The sequence below is a fragment of the Salvelinus fontinalis genome, chromosome 7, assembly GCF_029448725.1.
Source record: "Salvelinus fontinalis isolate EN_2023a chromosome 7, ASM2944872v1, whole genome shotgun sequence".
NCBI lineage: Eukaryota > Metazoa > Chordata > Actinopteri > Salmoniformes > Salmonidae > Salvelinus > Salvelinus fontinalis.
The window spans coordinates 24116037-24133134 of NC_074671.1; the positions used below are offsets into that span (position 1 = coordinate 24116037).

Sequence of the window (17098 nt, forward strand, 5' to 3'; positions counted from 1 at the left end):
GCACACGCACACACACACACACACACACACACACACACACACACACACACACACACACACACACACACACACACACACACACACACACACACACACACACACACACACACATCAGACTGGGAGTCTGGTGTACTGTCAACAGGTTCTCTCAATAAGGCGCACACACATCACACTCACACTCTGGCCCAGCCCCTGGCTGCTCCTAGCCCCTGGATGCTCCTGGCCACTGGATGCTCCTGGCCACTGGATGCTCCTGGCCCACACACATGCTGTAAAGAATTGGCTCTGCTAGGCTGCGTTTACACAGGAAGCCGAATTCTGATATTTTGCCTAATTATTGGCAAAAAGTCTGATCTGATTGGTCAAAAGACCAATTAGTGAGGAAAAAAAGATTAGAATTGGACTGCCTGTGTAAACACAGCCCTAGACTTTCAGACTCTTCTTGTGTCTTGACTGGCTGGTTGGCTGGATGTTATCTCCTAGTTAGTCTCACTCTGGCCAAACTCTTGGATCCACCAGACACAGCGGGTGTGGTAAGAGACTGTCTCCGTGTGGTCTGACAGCCTTTGTGTCTCAGGACTCCAGCATCTCAACACCATGGTAATTATGATTGAAATAGAAATCATTTAGCTAGGGTTGCCAGATTACTGAGGCCACTGCATTGCAGAACTCACTTTTCCCGGGTTGCCAGATTACCGGAAGACATTACAGCATATCCCCTCGCAAAGGTTCACGGATCGTTCGTTGATTTCAGCATCTGTGTTGCGATAATCAGCGTTCAGAACCAAAATGTCTGACTCGCTATGTAGCCTCAGTAGACCTCACAGCGGTTAGTCATAGCGTTCAGAGTACAGGCACCATCTTGTTTCTATAACAAACCACCTACTGTACAGACAGTCAGTCTGGACTCTGTAGTCAGAGACTGTAGCTACTGTAGACTGAATGACCTCGTTAGATAGATTCTCCTGACTAAGGTAGAACAAAAAAAGGGCTGCTGACATTCAAGATGAAGTCTGTCTGGGATGAGGGAGAAGAGCGAAGTCGAACCGCAGATGGTCGGGCCAAGTCGACCACTGGACCGTGGTAATGAGCGTGGTCAAACGCAGATGTTCATTAAAAAAAGTGCTCGACCTTGTCTGTCTGCGCGCTGTTTAATGTGCTCCCCTGTGCGGCAACAGCTCCTGCATTCATAATATAGGTTCCATTCAGTCAGCTGAGGTTTACATCTCACTCCTTAATTTGCACTCCTATCCAAGTACAACACACTCAGCTGAATGGGGTTGATTAGGTTACCCATATGCAGTAAGAAAGGGTTCAATTGAGACTTTGTACACTAGGTGGTAGAGCTGTTAAATATATTGCTTTTTCACAATCACTGCCAATAGAGAGCCGTGTCTTAAGTATGTGTGGTCTGTGTTCCTGAAATGTTCAGTGTGTGTGTGTGTGTGTGTGTGTGTGTGTGTGTGTGTGTGTGTGTGTGTGTGTGTGTGTGTGTGTGTGTGTGTGTGTGTGTGTGTGTGTGTGTGTGTGTGCGTGCGTGTGTCTGGACATGTTTAACTATTCTTGTGGGGACTTCTCAAACAAAAACTTGACCAACTGGGGACATTTTGTTAGTCCCCACAAGGTCAATTGCTGTTTCTAAGGGGTTTAGGGTTAAGGTTCAGTTTTGGGGTTAAGGTTAGGGTTAGGGTTAAGGTTAGGGTAAGAGTGCGGGTTGAGTTAGTGTTAGTGTTAGGGAAAATAGGATTTTGAATGGGATTGAATTGTGTGCCCCCATAAGGTTAGCTGTACAAAACTGTGTGTGCGTGTGTGTGTGTGTGTGCGTGTGTGTGTGTGTGCGTGTGTATGTGTGTGTGTGTGTGTGCTCGTGCAATAACATGAATGTGTATGTGTGTAGGAAAAGGCATGGGAGATGAGACCACCAGACAGCTAATGATATTCCACGTAACTGGATATTAAAAACCATTGTGTTCCCTAAGAATCACCTACTTTATGTGAAACTGTAACCTTATTGACAAAAGTTCCTCTCTCTGTGCTGACTGTGCTATCGGAGCTGAGCACACCTGAACTGGGGATTCCAGAAAGGATCAACTTTCTTGTCCTCACTTTGGTAGCCGCATCTAAATGTTACCGTTGGTTTAGAGTAGGCATGCATGTGCATCTTAACATTTAACATCTCCATCTCCCCTGAGCGTGGACTTAACCCTGCCCTTTCTGTTTCCTGTCCAGCCGGGTCATGAGTCACAGTAACACATGGCAACGCTACTGTGGACGGCAATGCTACTGTGGAAACTCCCTGAAATTATCTTTTGTGTTCCCAACTTAATTTCCCTCCAATTACCTTAATGCACTTTGTGTTTTCCACCGGAAAATACTGTTCTTTTTTTGGATCTGAAATGCACTTGAGAACACAATGTGAAGGGAATTTCCCCCCTTAACACGGAACAGGGGTTAATTGAGGACGTTAGGTATAAAATGTGGCTATTAAGAGTTGGCTTTGAGACCACACAAAGCGTCTGAGCACTGCCAACAAAGTAATGCTGTGGTGTCATGGAAGCTGTGATGCTAATGAAATCAAGCAGATGGGGCATGGAGATGGAGGTGGCATGCTACTCCCTAGTCTGCCAAGCTGCTTTTTTCTGTCCTTCACTCCATTTCTCTCTGCCTTTCTCTCTCTCTTTCTCTCTTTCTCTGCCCTCTGATTGCGGTCAAGCTTGAATCACTACGAATTATGCTGCCAACTGTGCCAAATAGATAAAGATATTTTAACTTCTCTTTTGTTTCCAACCATTGGGGAATGAATGATATTTGATATTTAATGCACTTGCACAAAACCCACAATGATAAATAATGGGCTTCAGAGTGAAAACAGACTTTGACTGCTCTTGAGTAATGGAGTAATACCCACATTTCTGTCATGTCAATTCATTCCAAATGTCATGATGTAATTCATTTAACAAATTGTTTTTTTGTTTTTTTTCTCAAGGGCTCTAGTTGGGCTTCTGGCAAAGTCTTGGCTGGCTCGTAAAGACATTAACAAAGAAAACAGTGCCCATGTTAAAACCTGATGGAAAAATGACTCTGTTAATAACCGACCCAGAGGGTTCGGCAATACCACGCCTGCATGGCATGAAAACAGATTGTTCTGCCAATTCTCACATAAAAACTTAATGGGGAGGTTTAACATGCTTTTACATATATATCACAAACAGTTTTTGGCTAAATCATGATGAAAGTGGCCATTTCAGGCCCTTTTTAGACCTATACAGGCCTCCTGTAAGACCCTATGATCCAGAACCATACATACAGACAACATCTTCATGTCATTATACTCTTATAATATGTCTATAATTTATAGTCTATATTCTGAAATACAATTTATTCAACATAAAAAATATTATAATTAATATTTCAAAAGTACCCTTTTTTAATTTAGCTTATTTTTAGAGATATTGTTAGGAACAAACTACTCTTCAAACATATCACATTTCCGAAGTGGGCTCTACTTTTGAAGAAATTATACATTCTATACATAGAATAGACATTATAGGTCATTAACCAATCACAGCCCTCCTGTAGGATTTCACATTCACCAAATTACCAGCAGAGGGAGGTCACTTTGAATCCATTTTCCCATTCACTGCGTTGGTGGCACTCATACAATTTATCATAGCAAAAATAAAAGCAGAGAGCCCACTCTGGAAATGTGATGTACTTGAATGTTATATTGTTTAAAACAAGATGTCGAAAACTTAACAGAATCAAAAAGGGTACTTTAGAGATATTAATATTAGTCATTTTTATGTCAAATAAATGTATGTGTAAAAATGTATTTCAGAATGCAGCGATACTCCATATTTTAGAGCAAACTGTTTGGAGTATAATGACACCAAGATGTTGTCTGTGTCATGTACGGTTCACAGATCATAGTGTCTTACAGGGGACATGTATAGGTCTAAAAAGGACCTAGAAGAGTCACTTTTCATCATGAAAAAAAATGGTTTGTGCTACAAATATAAAAGTATGTCAAACATACTTCCTTCCAATTAAGTTTCTATGTGAGAATTGCCTGAACAATCTGAGATACAAAAAAATATTTGCTGGCATGGAATCGCCCAGGGAAGTATTTTGTAGCCATTTGGTTATTTTCATACCAATTGAACTTTAATGGCTGTAAAAATAAAATTTTACATATAAATCTGCTTCTCCACTGTCCCAGTGCAGTGTTATTAGACCAAGGAGTTCTCATACTGAGTTCATGGTGGAAAGAAGTCCCCCCTCTTCTTGAAGTATGGCTGACGTAAGCCACATGTATGGTGGCAAATATGAAGTCCATGGGAGTGATAACAGATTCTAGGCACTTCACCATTTTGTCAGCTCAGCTTGCTGTTTGCATTGTAACATTGTTGTAAAGCTGATGTTTACTTGAGAGTGCCATCAAAATGCTAAAATACTATGGAGTGATATTAATGCCAAAAGAATTCAATAATGTTGACTATACCATTGCATAGTAGTGTGACCATGGAGGCATTCTTGCAGCTGATTGGACAGAGTAGGTCATCAAAATCATTCCTTGACGTTCAGGGGTCTCCAGGGAGCAACTTCCGTGCTCCCTAGAGTACAGTTCTAAGTCCCATTTTCGTTTTTTGAACATGACCCACTTAACCATCGCTGGTGGGATTAAAATTCTTGAGGTTACCCTCCCTGGCCTCACACACTGGGACTTGGTACGTCTGCTTCCTACAGCAACTACCGTGCTTATGTTTTGAAACACATTATTTACTTGGTGACACCTTTGACAGCTACTTAAATCCGGGAGGAAAAGTTCATCATGAATGAAATGTCAATTTCTCAGTCAGTTCCTCCCTCGCTACCTCCTTCCACTGTAACACTCACTATAACACTCACTGTAGCACTCACTGTAAGATCTAGCTATCAACTAGTTTCTAAGTCAACCACAACAGATTTGACTGTTCTGATATGACTAGGGTTGGAAAATCAACTTTTCCAAAATGTCATGGTTTTTCTGAAATCGTGGTTGAGGATGTCTGGTTTTCCTGCTTATTACCTCGTAACTCCAGAAGTCTTCCAACCAGGATTTCTAAAAAATCGATAAATGTTGGGAAAGTTACTGGAATTTTCATCTGGATGGGACCACATGATGGAGTTGGAAGGCTGTTTTTACAGCTGTTCATTGGCTGATCTCCAGCTCTCTATCTGTGTTTACACAGGCAGCCAAATTCTGATCTTTTACCAAATCATTGGCCTAAGACCAATTAGTGGATGAAGATCAGAATTATGAGTGTGTGTGTGTGTGCGACTCAGTGCACCTAATAGCAGAGCTACCTCAAATCCAAGCCATCTATCTCATCCTGTGACAGTGGTAGAATGCAGTTGCTCGGCGTCGGAGCCCTTATAAACGTTGCCCATTCATTCCCACTTAAGTGGTGAAAGCCTTTGATCAATGCTAGGGTGCTAGGAGCTTTGCTGGGCACTAGGCTAATGCCTGTGTTGACTCACCTCTAAGCCTGCCGCTAACAGACAGGCCTTTGTGCTTACAGGAGGCCATTGCTCACCTGACCGCGTGTCCTCTCTCAGCTGAATACACAACGCTAACGTTTACCTAGCCAGCTAGCTCCTTTTTCCTGTTTTTCAAACCATGCGTGGCAAACATCACCCCCTAAACCGGGCTGTCACTCAAAACGAAGGACGCTGAAGGCAATGGCAACAAGCTTTTTGATCTTGTGAATGACTTCTAAATAAATTACGCTCTTTTCAATGTGAACACAAAACAAGTCCCGTCACAGACCGAGGCTAACGTCGTTAAAGCGTGACATAATCCCTAGAAAGAAGCATTACTGTAACATGTGGTGTAGCCTAATCCCAGTGCCACAGAGAATACAGTAGAATTAGGTTTAGACTGAGTGGCTTTGTTGAATTCTAGCCTTTGTGACCAATGACAGCATTGTGGTACCACAGATACGTGTGTGTGTCTGTGTGTTGTGTGTTTTGTGAAGTGATTTGAGTTATTGCATTGGTATCCTTTTTATTTAAATTAATTACTGAAGGTTTACTCATATAAAGCCATCACATATTCCATCTGGCCCTACCTATACTCCTACCAAGAATCTCATATCAGACTGGGATTAAATGGATAGTGCGAGATTTTCATTGATACCAATTGTATGTCTCTGTGTGCAGTTTGAAGGAAGTGAAAGGTATTGCGAGCCATTGCTAACTAGACTTCCAGTTATTGCACTGACGCTAGTTAACAACTTCCTTCAAACTGCTCTCAGAGATATAAAATGGTATCCAATAGTTCACCTGCCTCTGGGTAAGTAGAAAAGGGCTAAATTGACAAAATCTCGCACTATCCCTTTAAAGTTTGATTAAAAATGTCCCTCTCCCGCTCCCTCCACCTGGCAGTCCATTCCAGGCTTAATGGAGGCACATGGTAGTGTAATGACTGTAAACCCCTGGACTGCTCCAGCTCCACTTAACCTGTCCAGAGCCTGTCTCTCACCACTGCCGTATTACCCCTCGACTCCTCCATCTGCTGGGCCTCTCTCTGTCTGTAGTCTTCCCCCTGTGCAGCAAGTGTCTGCGGATGGTGTCAGCTAGGGCTGCAATGATATACACATCGACACAAGGCCAGCACAAGTAAATGTACACACACACACACACACACACACACACACACACACACACACACACACACACACACACACACACACACACACACACACACACACACACACACACACACACACACACACACACACACACACACACACACACACACACACACACACACACACACACAAAGATGCTTAAGAGATATTCATTCCTTTGTGAATTCTTTCCATTCTGTACTTGGCACTCCATTATTGAAGAGAGATAGCAGGAAAGCAGCTAGCTATATATCTGACTCCTGAAGGGCCAAAGATCCTCGTCCATGAACCCTAACTCACCTACTCTAGACTCGGTGCATTAGAAAGGCATTAAATGTGCCCTATGTGCCTGATCCTACACTCTCAGAAAAAAAGGTGGTATCTAGAACCTTAAAGGGTTGGTTCCAGGTAGAACCCTTTTGGATCCAAGTAGAACCATTTTGGGTTCCATGTATGACCCTCAGTGGAAAGGGTTCTAAATGGAACCCAAACTGGTATTACCTGGAACCAAAAGGGGTTCTCCTATGCGGACAGCCGAAGAAGCCTTTTGGAAGCCTTTTTTCTAAGGTTGTAACTAGAGCTCTGTTTACGTAACTCGAACGTTCACACAAATCTTCCGTAGACATCATTTGCATGACGTGATTGTGAAAGAGTGAGTTATGGAAGATGAGTCTTATAACCATGACAAATGACTTTTTCTCTCTCTGTCTATTGTAAAAATGTAGTTCAGTTTTGTGGCGAGCGTTTGTTGATAGCTGCTAATTACTGTGTACTACTTACTGTGTCTTCAACATGACCTTAAATGTTTTCACATCATTCAACACAGTGAATCTCTACTCCTCACAGATACTTTTTAAAGACCATGGCTGGTTGTTTCATTTCACAAACATGTTTCATTCACCTCCATGTAAGGCTTGACACCAATAGTCTGAGGATTTCTCTAAAGCACTAGCATATCTAAGACCATGGGGCATTTTCAATAATGCCCTTTTGAGGCCTGAACTAAATCAGTCCCAGGAGAAAGGCTTCAGACTTTTAAACAGTCTAGTAGTCTAGTATTAAAGTGGTTATTGTTTTGCATTCCTTTATTTGCTAGCTACAGCCCGTTGGGTGAACAAATGTTGTGGTTAGCTTCCTCTGTGGCCAGCTTGTAACGGTCTCATTTCCATGTCCAGAGGAGAGACGCATAGTGGGGCTAGAGTTGGGTTTAGAGGGACAAAAGGGAGTAAACTTTGACGATGACACACACATACACGCACACACTCACACACACATCAACCCCCACACACAAACACACACACAAACACACATACACTCCCTCCAAGCCATTGCATTGTCAGCAACTTAACAGTTTGTGAGCTGTCTTTAGTCTGATGGTGTGAGGGTTGAAGTCAGGTTAAAGGATCATGTTGTAACTGTACACACCAGTGTTTTACAGTATCATGCTACATTCCCCGTCAGAATGTTTCTGTCAGAAGTCCTCCAGTGATTGTTTGATATAGAAAGGGGCCTGTGGTTTCCTGTAGGCCTGTCCAAAGTAAACCTCATAATACAACTGTAATGGGATTAGTGGTGGAGTTTTGACTGACTGGGAAACCTGGCTTAACAGCAGGAGGTTAAGTTACTGAAACACACACACACACCAAACACACACGCGCAGGCGGGCGGGCAGGCATGCACGCACACAAACACACACACACACACACTGACTTAGAATACCTAATGACGAGCTGCAGACCATACTATTTACCAAGAGATTTTTCATCTATATTTTTCATTGCTGTCTATTTACTACCACAAAGTGAAGCTGGCTCTAAGACTGCACTCAACGAGCTGTATAGGGCCATTAGCAAACAAGAAAATGCACATCCAGAGATGGCGCTTCTCTTGGCCAGTGATTTTTATGCGGGGAAACTGAAATCCGTTTTACCTTATTTTTACCAGCATGTCACCCGTGCAACTAGAGGTGACAAAGCTCTTGAGAACCTTTACTCCACACTCAGAAACGCATACAAGGCTCTCCCTCGCCCTCCCTTTTGGCAAATCTGACCACAAATCTATCCTCCTGAATCCTGCTTACAAGCAAAATCTCAAACAGGAAGTACCGGTGACACACTCAATACGGATGTGGTTCGATAAAGCGGATGCTAAACTACAGGACTCTTTCGCTTGCACAGACTGGAATATGTTCCAGGATTCATCAGATAACATTGAGGAGCTTACCACATCAGTCACTGTTTTCATTAATAAGTGCATCGACAGGGCCTCCCGGGTGGCGCAGTGGTCTAGGGCACTGCATCGCAGTGCTAACTGCGCCACCAGAGTCTATGGGTTCGCCCCCAGCTCTGTCGCAACCGGCCGCGACCGGGAGGTCCGTGGGGCGACGCACAATTGGGCTAACGTCGTCCGGGATAGGGAGGGTTTGGCCGGTAGGGATTTCCTTGTCTCATCGCGCTCCAGCGACTCCTGTGGCGGGCTGGGCGCAGTGCGCGCTAACCAAGGGGGCCAGGTGCACAGTGTTTCCTCCGACACATTGGTGTGGCTGGCTTCCGGGTTGGAGGCGCGCTGTGTTAAAGAAGCAGTGCGGCTTGGTTGGGTTGTGCCTCGGAGGACGCATGGCTTTCGACCTTCGTCTCTCCCGAGCCCGTACGGGAGTTGTAGCGATGAGACAAGATAGTAATTACTAGCGATTGGATACCAAGAAAATTGGGGAGAAAAGGGGATAAAAATGTTTTAAAAAATAAGTGAACGAACGTACATATCCCAATAAGAAACCATGGATTACAGGCAACATCTGCACTGAGCTAAAGGCTAGAACTGCTGCTTTCAAGGAGCGGGACACTAATCTGGACGTTTATAAGAAATCCCGCTACGACCTCCGACGAGCCATCATACAGGCAAAGTGTCAATACAGGATCTAATCCTACTATGCCGGCTCTGACGCTCGTCGGATGTGGCAGGGCTTGCAAACTATCACAGAGGGAACAAAGGGAACCGCAGCCACGAGCTTCCCAGTGACGCGAGCCTGCCAGATAAGATAAATGCCTTATATTCTCGCTTCGGGGCAAGCAACACTGAACCATGCATGAGAGCACCAACTGTTCTGGAAGACTGCGTGATCTCACTCTCCGTAGCCGATGTGACTAACCTTTAAACAAGTTAACATTCACAAGGCCATGGGGCCAGATGGATTACTAGGACGTGTACTCAGAGCATGCACTGACTAGCTGCCAAGTGTCTTTACTGGCATTTTCAACCTCTCCCTGACCTTGTATGTAATACCTACATGTTTCAAGCAGACCACTATAGTCCCTGTGCCCAAGAACGCTAAGATAACCTGTATAAATTACTATCGCGCTGCGTAGCACTGTAGCCATGAAATGTGTTGAATGGATTGTCAGGGCTCACATCAACACCATCATCCCAGACACCCTGGACCCACTCCAATTCACATACCTCCCCAACAGATCCACAGATGATATTTCTCCCACACTGCCCTCTCCCACCCAGAAAAGAGGAACACCTATGTGAGAATGTTGTTCATTGACTACAGCCCAGCTTTCCACACCATAGAGCCCTCCAAGCTCACCACTAAGCTCAGGACCCTGGGACTGAAGATCTCCCTCTGCAACTGGATTCTGGACTTCCGGACTTCCCGGAGGTCAGTGACCTGGTAGTGTAGGCAGTTGACCCTTTTATTTTTATTTTGCGCTGTCTCTATGCACACTCACAGGGCCTTACACACTCACGCACACTGACACTCCAACACACACAAACACTCACTTCATAATTTGCTTACACACATAAATGCACATATATGCATACTGACTCTACATACACACTCAAACCCACTCACCTACTGTACAATCATTATATACCCTGCTGCTACTCTGTTTATCATATATTCTGATGCCTAGTCACCTTACCCATACACAGTTGAAGTCAGAAGTTTACATACACTTAGGTTGGAGTCATTAAAACTCGTTTTTCAACAATTCCACAAATTTCTTGTTAACAAACTATAGTTTTGGCAAGTCGGTTAGGACATCTACTATGTGCATGACACAAGTCATTTTTACAACAATTGTTTACAGACAGATTATTTCACTTAATTCACTAAATTGACTGTGTCTTTAAACAGCTTGGAAAATTCCAGAAAATTATGTCATAGCTTTAGAAGCTTCTGATAGGCTAATTGACATAATTTGAGTCAATTGGAGGTGTACCTGTGGATGTATTTCAAGGCATACCTTCAAACTCAGTGCCTCTTTGCTTGACATCATGGGAAAATCAAAATAAATCAGCCAAGACCTCAGAAAACAAATTGTAGACCTCCACAAGTCTGGTTCATCCTTGGGAGCAATTTACAAATGCCTGAAGGTACCACTTTCATCTGTACAAACAATAGTATGCAAGTATAATCACCATGGGACGACGCAGCCGTCACACCGCTCAGAAAGGAGACACGTTCTGCCTACTAGAGATGAACGTACTTTGGTGTGAAAAGTGCAAATCAATCCCAAAACAACAGCAAGGACCTTGCGAAGATGCTGGAGGAAATAGGTACAAAAGTATCTATATCCACAGTAAAACGAGTCCTATATCGACATCACCTGAAAGGCCGCTCAGCAAGGAAGAATCCACTGCTCCAAAACCGTCATAAAAAAGCCAGACTATGGTTTGCAACTGCGCATGGGGACAAAGATCGTACTTTTTGGAGAAATGTCCTCTGGTCTGATGAAACAGAAATAGAACTGTTTGGCCATAATGACCATCGTTATGTTGGAGTAAAAAGGGGGACACTTGCAAGCTGAAGAACACCATCCCAACCGTGAAGCACGGGGTGGCAGCATCATGTTGTGGGGGTGCTTTGCTGCAGGAGGGACTGGTGCACTTCACAAAATAGATGGCATCATGATGCAGGAAACTATGTGGATGTATTGAAGCAACATCTCAAGACATCAGTCAGGAAGTTAAAGCTTGGTCGCAAATGGGTCTTCCAAATGGACAATGACCCCAAGCATACTTCCAAAGTTGTGGCAAAATGGCTTAAGGACAACAAAGTCAAGGTATAGGAGTGGCCATCACAAAGCCCTGACCTCAATCCTATCGAACATTTTTGGGCAGAACTGAAAAAGCATGTGCGAGCAAGGAGGCCTACAAAGCTGACTCAGTTACACCAGCTCTGTCAGGAGGAATGGGCCAGAATTCACCCAATTTATTGTGGGGAGCTTGTGGAAGGCTACCCGAAGCGTCTGACCCAAGTTACACAATTTAAAGGCATTGCTACCAAATACTAATTGAGTGTATGTAAACTTTTGACCCACTGTGAATGTGATGAAGGAAATAAATCATTTTCTCTACTATTATTCTGACATTTCACATTCCTAAAATAAAGTGGTGATCCTAACTGACCTAAGACAGGGAATTCTTACTAGGATTACATTTCAGGAATTGTGAAAAACTAAGTTTAAATGTATTTGGCTAAGGTGTATGTAAACTTCCGACTCTCTGGTACCGCACGGCAAGCAGTACCGATGCACCAGATCTGGAAATAACAGGACCCTGAACAGCTTCTACCCCCAAGCCATAAGACTTCTAAATAATTAACCATATAGCTACCCAGACTATCTGAATTGACCCTTCGCACTTTAAGTCTTTTGACTCATCACAAACTCTGCTGCCACTGCTTATTATCTATCATGTTGCCTAGTCACTGTACTTCTTCCTATATGTACATATCTATCCCAATTACCTCATAGCCCTGCACATCGACTCAGTACTGGTTCCCTGTGTATACAGCCAAGTTATTGTTGCTCATTCTGTGTTTATTCCTTGTGTTATTATCTTTCAATTATTTTTATATTTTTCTCTCTGCATTGTCGGGATTAAGCATTTCACTGTTAGTCTACACCTATTGTTTACGAAGCGTGTGACAAATACAGTTCGATTTGATATGACACACACTGATAAAGCATGTTCAGGCTCGGGATTGAATGTGTTTTAAATAGTGCTTAATCCACACTGTCTTCTCAAAACCTCACATAGGAGATACTGTACAAAGCACATTTCCCTCAGAGTCTGAGGTTGCTCCGTTACCACATTGAATTGGACTCAATATTATCATTTATTTGAATTGCATAACCTAAGCAAGACGAATTAGCTGTTATGTGCACTTAATGAAATAGTGCGGAGACTGTATAACTGGGCTATACTGTATGTGCAGATGGTAACAGTCTAGTCCCTGCCAAAATAATGCAGTGCTCTGAGTCCAGGCCGCATTACACACTCCTCAAAATACAATGACCCACTTAGGAAAATACCCCCGAGAGAGATTCCTAAGGAACGACGGATGACCACTTGGATAGAAAACAGTCATGGATAAACAAACACACACACACACACACACACACACACACACACACACACACACACACACACACACACACACACACACACACACACACACACACACACACACACACACACACACACACACACACACACACACACACGATGCCATGCACCCATATGGCTAATTAGCAACATGTGTATGTGAAGCTAGCAGCCAAACCTTCCGTTACGTAATGCCCCAAAACTGCTCCCAAACACCCTCTAGCTAACGAATCAGGGGGATTTGGAGTGTTAATTAATTGATCATTCATTCTAGTGGACTTTATTCTGGCACTGTGGTTATATTACCCCACAATTACTTATAGCGCTTCTATCATGGTATTGCCCAGTAGATTGAGACATTCTGTATGCACACTGAAATGATTAATCTGTGACTTGAAGTGAATCTGATGTACTTGCTACTTTGATGGTGATTTCTTAGTCCAGGTGATGTTTGTTCCATCTGGGCCAGGTCTCTATCACTCCACCAATGATGATGTCATACCTGGTTCCGTACAGTATGTTGGTCTTGCGTCATGGGAACCTGCATCTGCCAAAGAATGCTGTGTGATGTCTCCAGCTGCTCCCACATCTTGTGTTATGTCACTGGGTGGGCGAGGAGCTCCAGGTGACAGGACTATTTGGAATTTTGGCCTCTCTTCCATGACACCAGTAAAACATGCACTCAGACCAAGGGTTAAGGTTTATTAGCGACACTGGCTTGAAGAAGCCTGAGAGGTGATGGCCATTAAAGACTGCGTGAAAGCATGCCTATATGTCTGTGTTTCTCTATGGGGAGCTAGCGCTAGCCTAACACTGTGGGTTAGCCTAGCGGTATGGGTTAGCCTAGTGGTATGGGTTAGCCTAGCGCTGTGGGTTAGCCTAGCGGTGTGGGCTAGCCTATTGGTGTGGGTTAGCCTAGCAGTGCTAAGCCCATTTTACAGGAGCAGCCTGGACCCGGTGTGTGTATTAGTCTACGCTAATGCCTTCCAGATGAACATGCCTTATCCTGCTATACAGTCTCACAAAACGGATGATTGTTCCACGGGTTCTCCCTCCTAACGAGGAACATGTGTGGTGGGGAGTGTGTGTGAATGTATAGAGATGCATGTGGAGAGGGACTGGGATGAAAGGAGTGAAGTATGGTAATGCTTCCACGTTCTCATTCTCTTGGAAAATTAGGTGAAACTGTGGCAGATTTGTAATCCATTGAAGCGGAAAGTAATGGTTGTAAATAAAAGCACAAGCCAGATCACCTTCACAGTGCAGAAAGAGAGATGAGGGGAGTCAGTGCAGTGCAGCACAGTTTGCGGACCAATTTGTCATCGGTATTAATATTCATAATCATGAATTCATTGTGAACATACACATAACTAACTCATCAGGTCTTTATATGAATGAATGTGCTATCCTATCCATGCACTATGTCATATTCCTGTCTTATTCATGTGATTTAATACAGTATTTGATTATGTGTGTTTCAGAGCGGGGCTCCCAGGGCCAGATAGACCTGACCGAGCTGATCGGCGTTCCTCTCCCCCCATCGGTCTCCTTCATCACAGGGTTCGAGGGCTACCCGGCCTACAGCTTCGGGCCCGATGCCAACGTGGGCCGCCTCACCAAGTCCTTCATCCCCGACCCCTTCTACCGCGACTTTGCCATGACCGTCACCGCCAAGCCCACCACGCAGCGCGGTGGGGTCCTCTTCGCAATCACCGACGCCTACCAGCGGGTGGTGCACCTGGGGGTGGCGTTGAGCCCCGTGGAGGATGGGTCTCAGCGGGTGCTCCTTTACTACACCGACCCGGGGGATGGGAGCACCAAGGAGGCGGCCAGCTTCAAGCTGGGTGACCTGACGGGGAGGTGGGCCCGCTTCACGCTGACGGTGCAGGGGGCGGAGGTGCGCCTCTACATGGACTGTGAGGAGTACCACCGCGTGGCCTTCCAGAGGAGCCCGGAGCCCCTCACCTTTGAGGCCAGCTCGGGCATCTTCGTGGGCAACGCTGGTGGCACAGGGCTGGACAGGTTTGTGGTAAGTTGACAGGTGGGGTTTTGTTTTTGTGGTGTTCTTTGCTTCTTTTTGTGTATGAGTGGAGGTGTTGGGGGGGTTCTTTTACGTTGGTTAGGCCTATAGTGTGTTTGTGTTTAGTGTCCTCTGCTTGGTTTTCATGCGCCTGCGCGTGGTTTCTGTTTGGCTCCCTGGTTGCTGTTTGGGCCTCAACCCTTCCAGAAGGAAATCAGATCTCGGTCTGATTCAAATGTTCGATTCCATAATGATTTTCCTCAGCACTACAATGATTAAATTGAGAGTGTGCCCCAAACCCAATAGTAATGAGTCCCAAAACAGACTGTTCAGAAGTGGTCATCAGGGTTTGCCACAGGCTGGCAGCATGACTCGGCTCCATAAGCTTTGAATGACTTCACGGTCGATTGCCTGGGAAAGAGACAGTAGGGTGAGTCAGTGTGGAGAACTTGACTAAGAGCTGGGCTCACCACTTCTGCTGACCTCATGGTCAGCCATTTTGATTTTAAGGCATGAAAAACATGACTGTAAACCCTGATGCAACATAATGGCAATAGCAGAGGATAGAGGACTGAATGACCTATACATCTTTATAAGATATACAATAAATGCTATAAATTAGCATGTGAATGCTTGTGGAATGAACATATCGTGCCACAAACCAGTGTTCACCTAGCCGGAGAGTGTTTACTTAACTCTGGATTTGTTGTAAAATGTTTAGATGAAGAGAAAATGGACATTGCTTAACTAGTTTTCAGTCAGACTGCGTATGTGTGACTCGAACCCGGCTCTTCTGCGAGCCACAAGACTGTTATCCCATTGACCTAAATCCTAGGCATTGCAATGCAGTTTATTTCACCCTTAGATATAAAATAACCAATCAATTGCTACTTCCACTCCACCATACCACTACTTAATGTTGTACTAATCTAAACAGAATGGATGAACTAATAAATCATTGCCTGCTTCAGGTTGAAAGTGCACCAAAAAGCTATTTTCAAGCAGCTATTTTCCTCTCATTAAAGTTTCATTGGAGCGATGGGTTGGTAGATTCCGAGAAATACAGTTAACCTAGGGGAGAGGAGCAGGGAACTCTCTCTCTTCCAACCTGCTTGTGTTAACCTGCACCAGCCTATCTCTTCCAACCTGCTTGTGTTAACCTGCACCAGCCTATCTCTTCCAACCTGCTTGTTTCAACCTGCACCAGCCTATCTCTTCCAACCTGCTTGTTTCAACCTGCACCAGCCTATCTCTTCCAACCTGCTTGTTTCAACCTGCACCAGCCTATCTCTTCCAACCTGCTTGTTTCAACCTGCACCAGCCTATCTCTTCCAACCTGCTTGTTTCAACCTGCACCAGCCTATCTCTTCCAACCTGCTTGTTTCAACCTGCACCAGCCTATCTCTTCCAACCTGCTTGTTTCAACCTGCACCAGCCTATCTCTTCCAACCTGCTTGTTTCAACCTGCACCAGCCTATCTCTTCTCACGTAGCACCCGGGAGCAAAGCAGACGTCTCGCTGATCAGAGCCTACCAAAATATAAATCACTCTGTGTTCATTGCTCATCTTCCTTTAGTCTTCTCTCTTTCTCTTGCTCTGGCAAGAGCGTGCGTGTGCATGAATGTGCGTGCGCGTGCGTGTTTTCATCCGGGCAGCCAGGGAGTCATGGTAGTCATACCATACTGGTTTGGGACCAGTGGTCTTCAGTAACAGCCAGTTCTGATAGTGACTCCCATGTTTCTTTTATTTCTAAATATCTTTAAGCGTTAGCTAAAATCTTGCGAAGAGACTTTGTGTAACCCTGACGTAAGCAGCATATGTTTTAGATGTTCTACTTGATAGGACCATTCATTGAATAACTTATCATCACAACACAAGACCTTCGCGTCTGCTGCCTTTGCAACGGTTACTTGGTTCCAACAGACATGGCTGTTTATACAATGTGGTGGCTTGTGCTGTGAGGAAAACCCTCTTCTTGCTGGGTACCAGTCGGTGTCTGCTGTAGCCAGCT

At 44.5% G+C, this 17098-nt stretch overlaps 1 protein-coding gene across 3 annotated transcripts in view; it reads left to right on the forward strand.

Annotated features, from left to right (window-relative positions):
- The window catches only part of LOC129859257 (collagen alpha-1(XVIII) chain-like), an 86576-nt gene that overhangs the window by 27852 nt on the left and 41626 nt on the right, over positions 1 to 17098 (forward strand). For all 3 annotated transcript variants that reach the window (XM_055928792.1, XM_055928795.1, XM_055928793.1), the window contains exon 3: positions 14549 to 15096. In XM_055928792.1, the coding sequence (XP_055784767.1) occupies positions 14549 to 15096 (548 nt within the window). The remainder of the gene's footprint in view (positions 1 to 14548; positions 15097 to 17098) is intronic.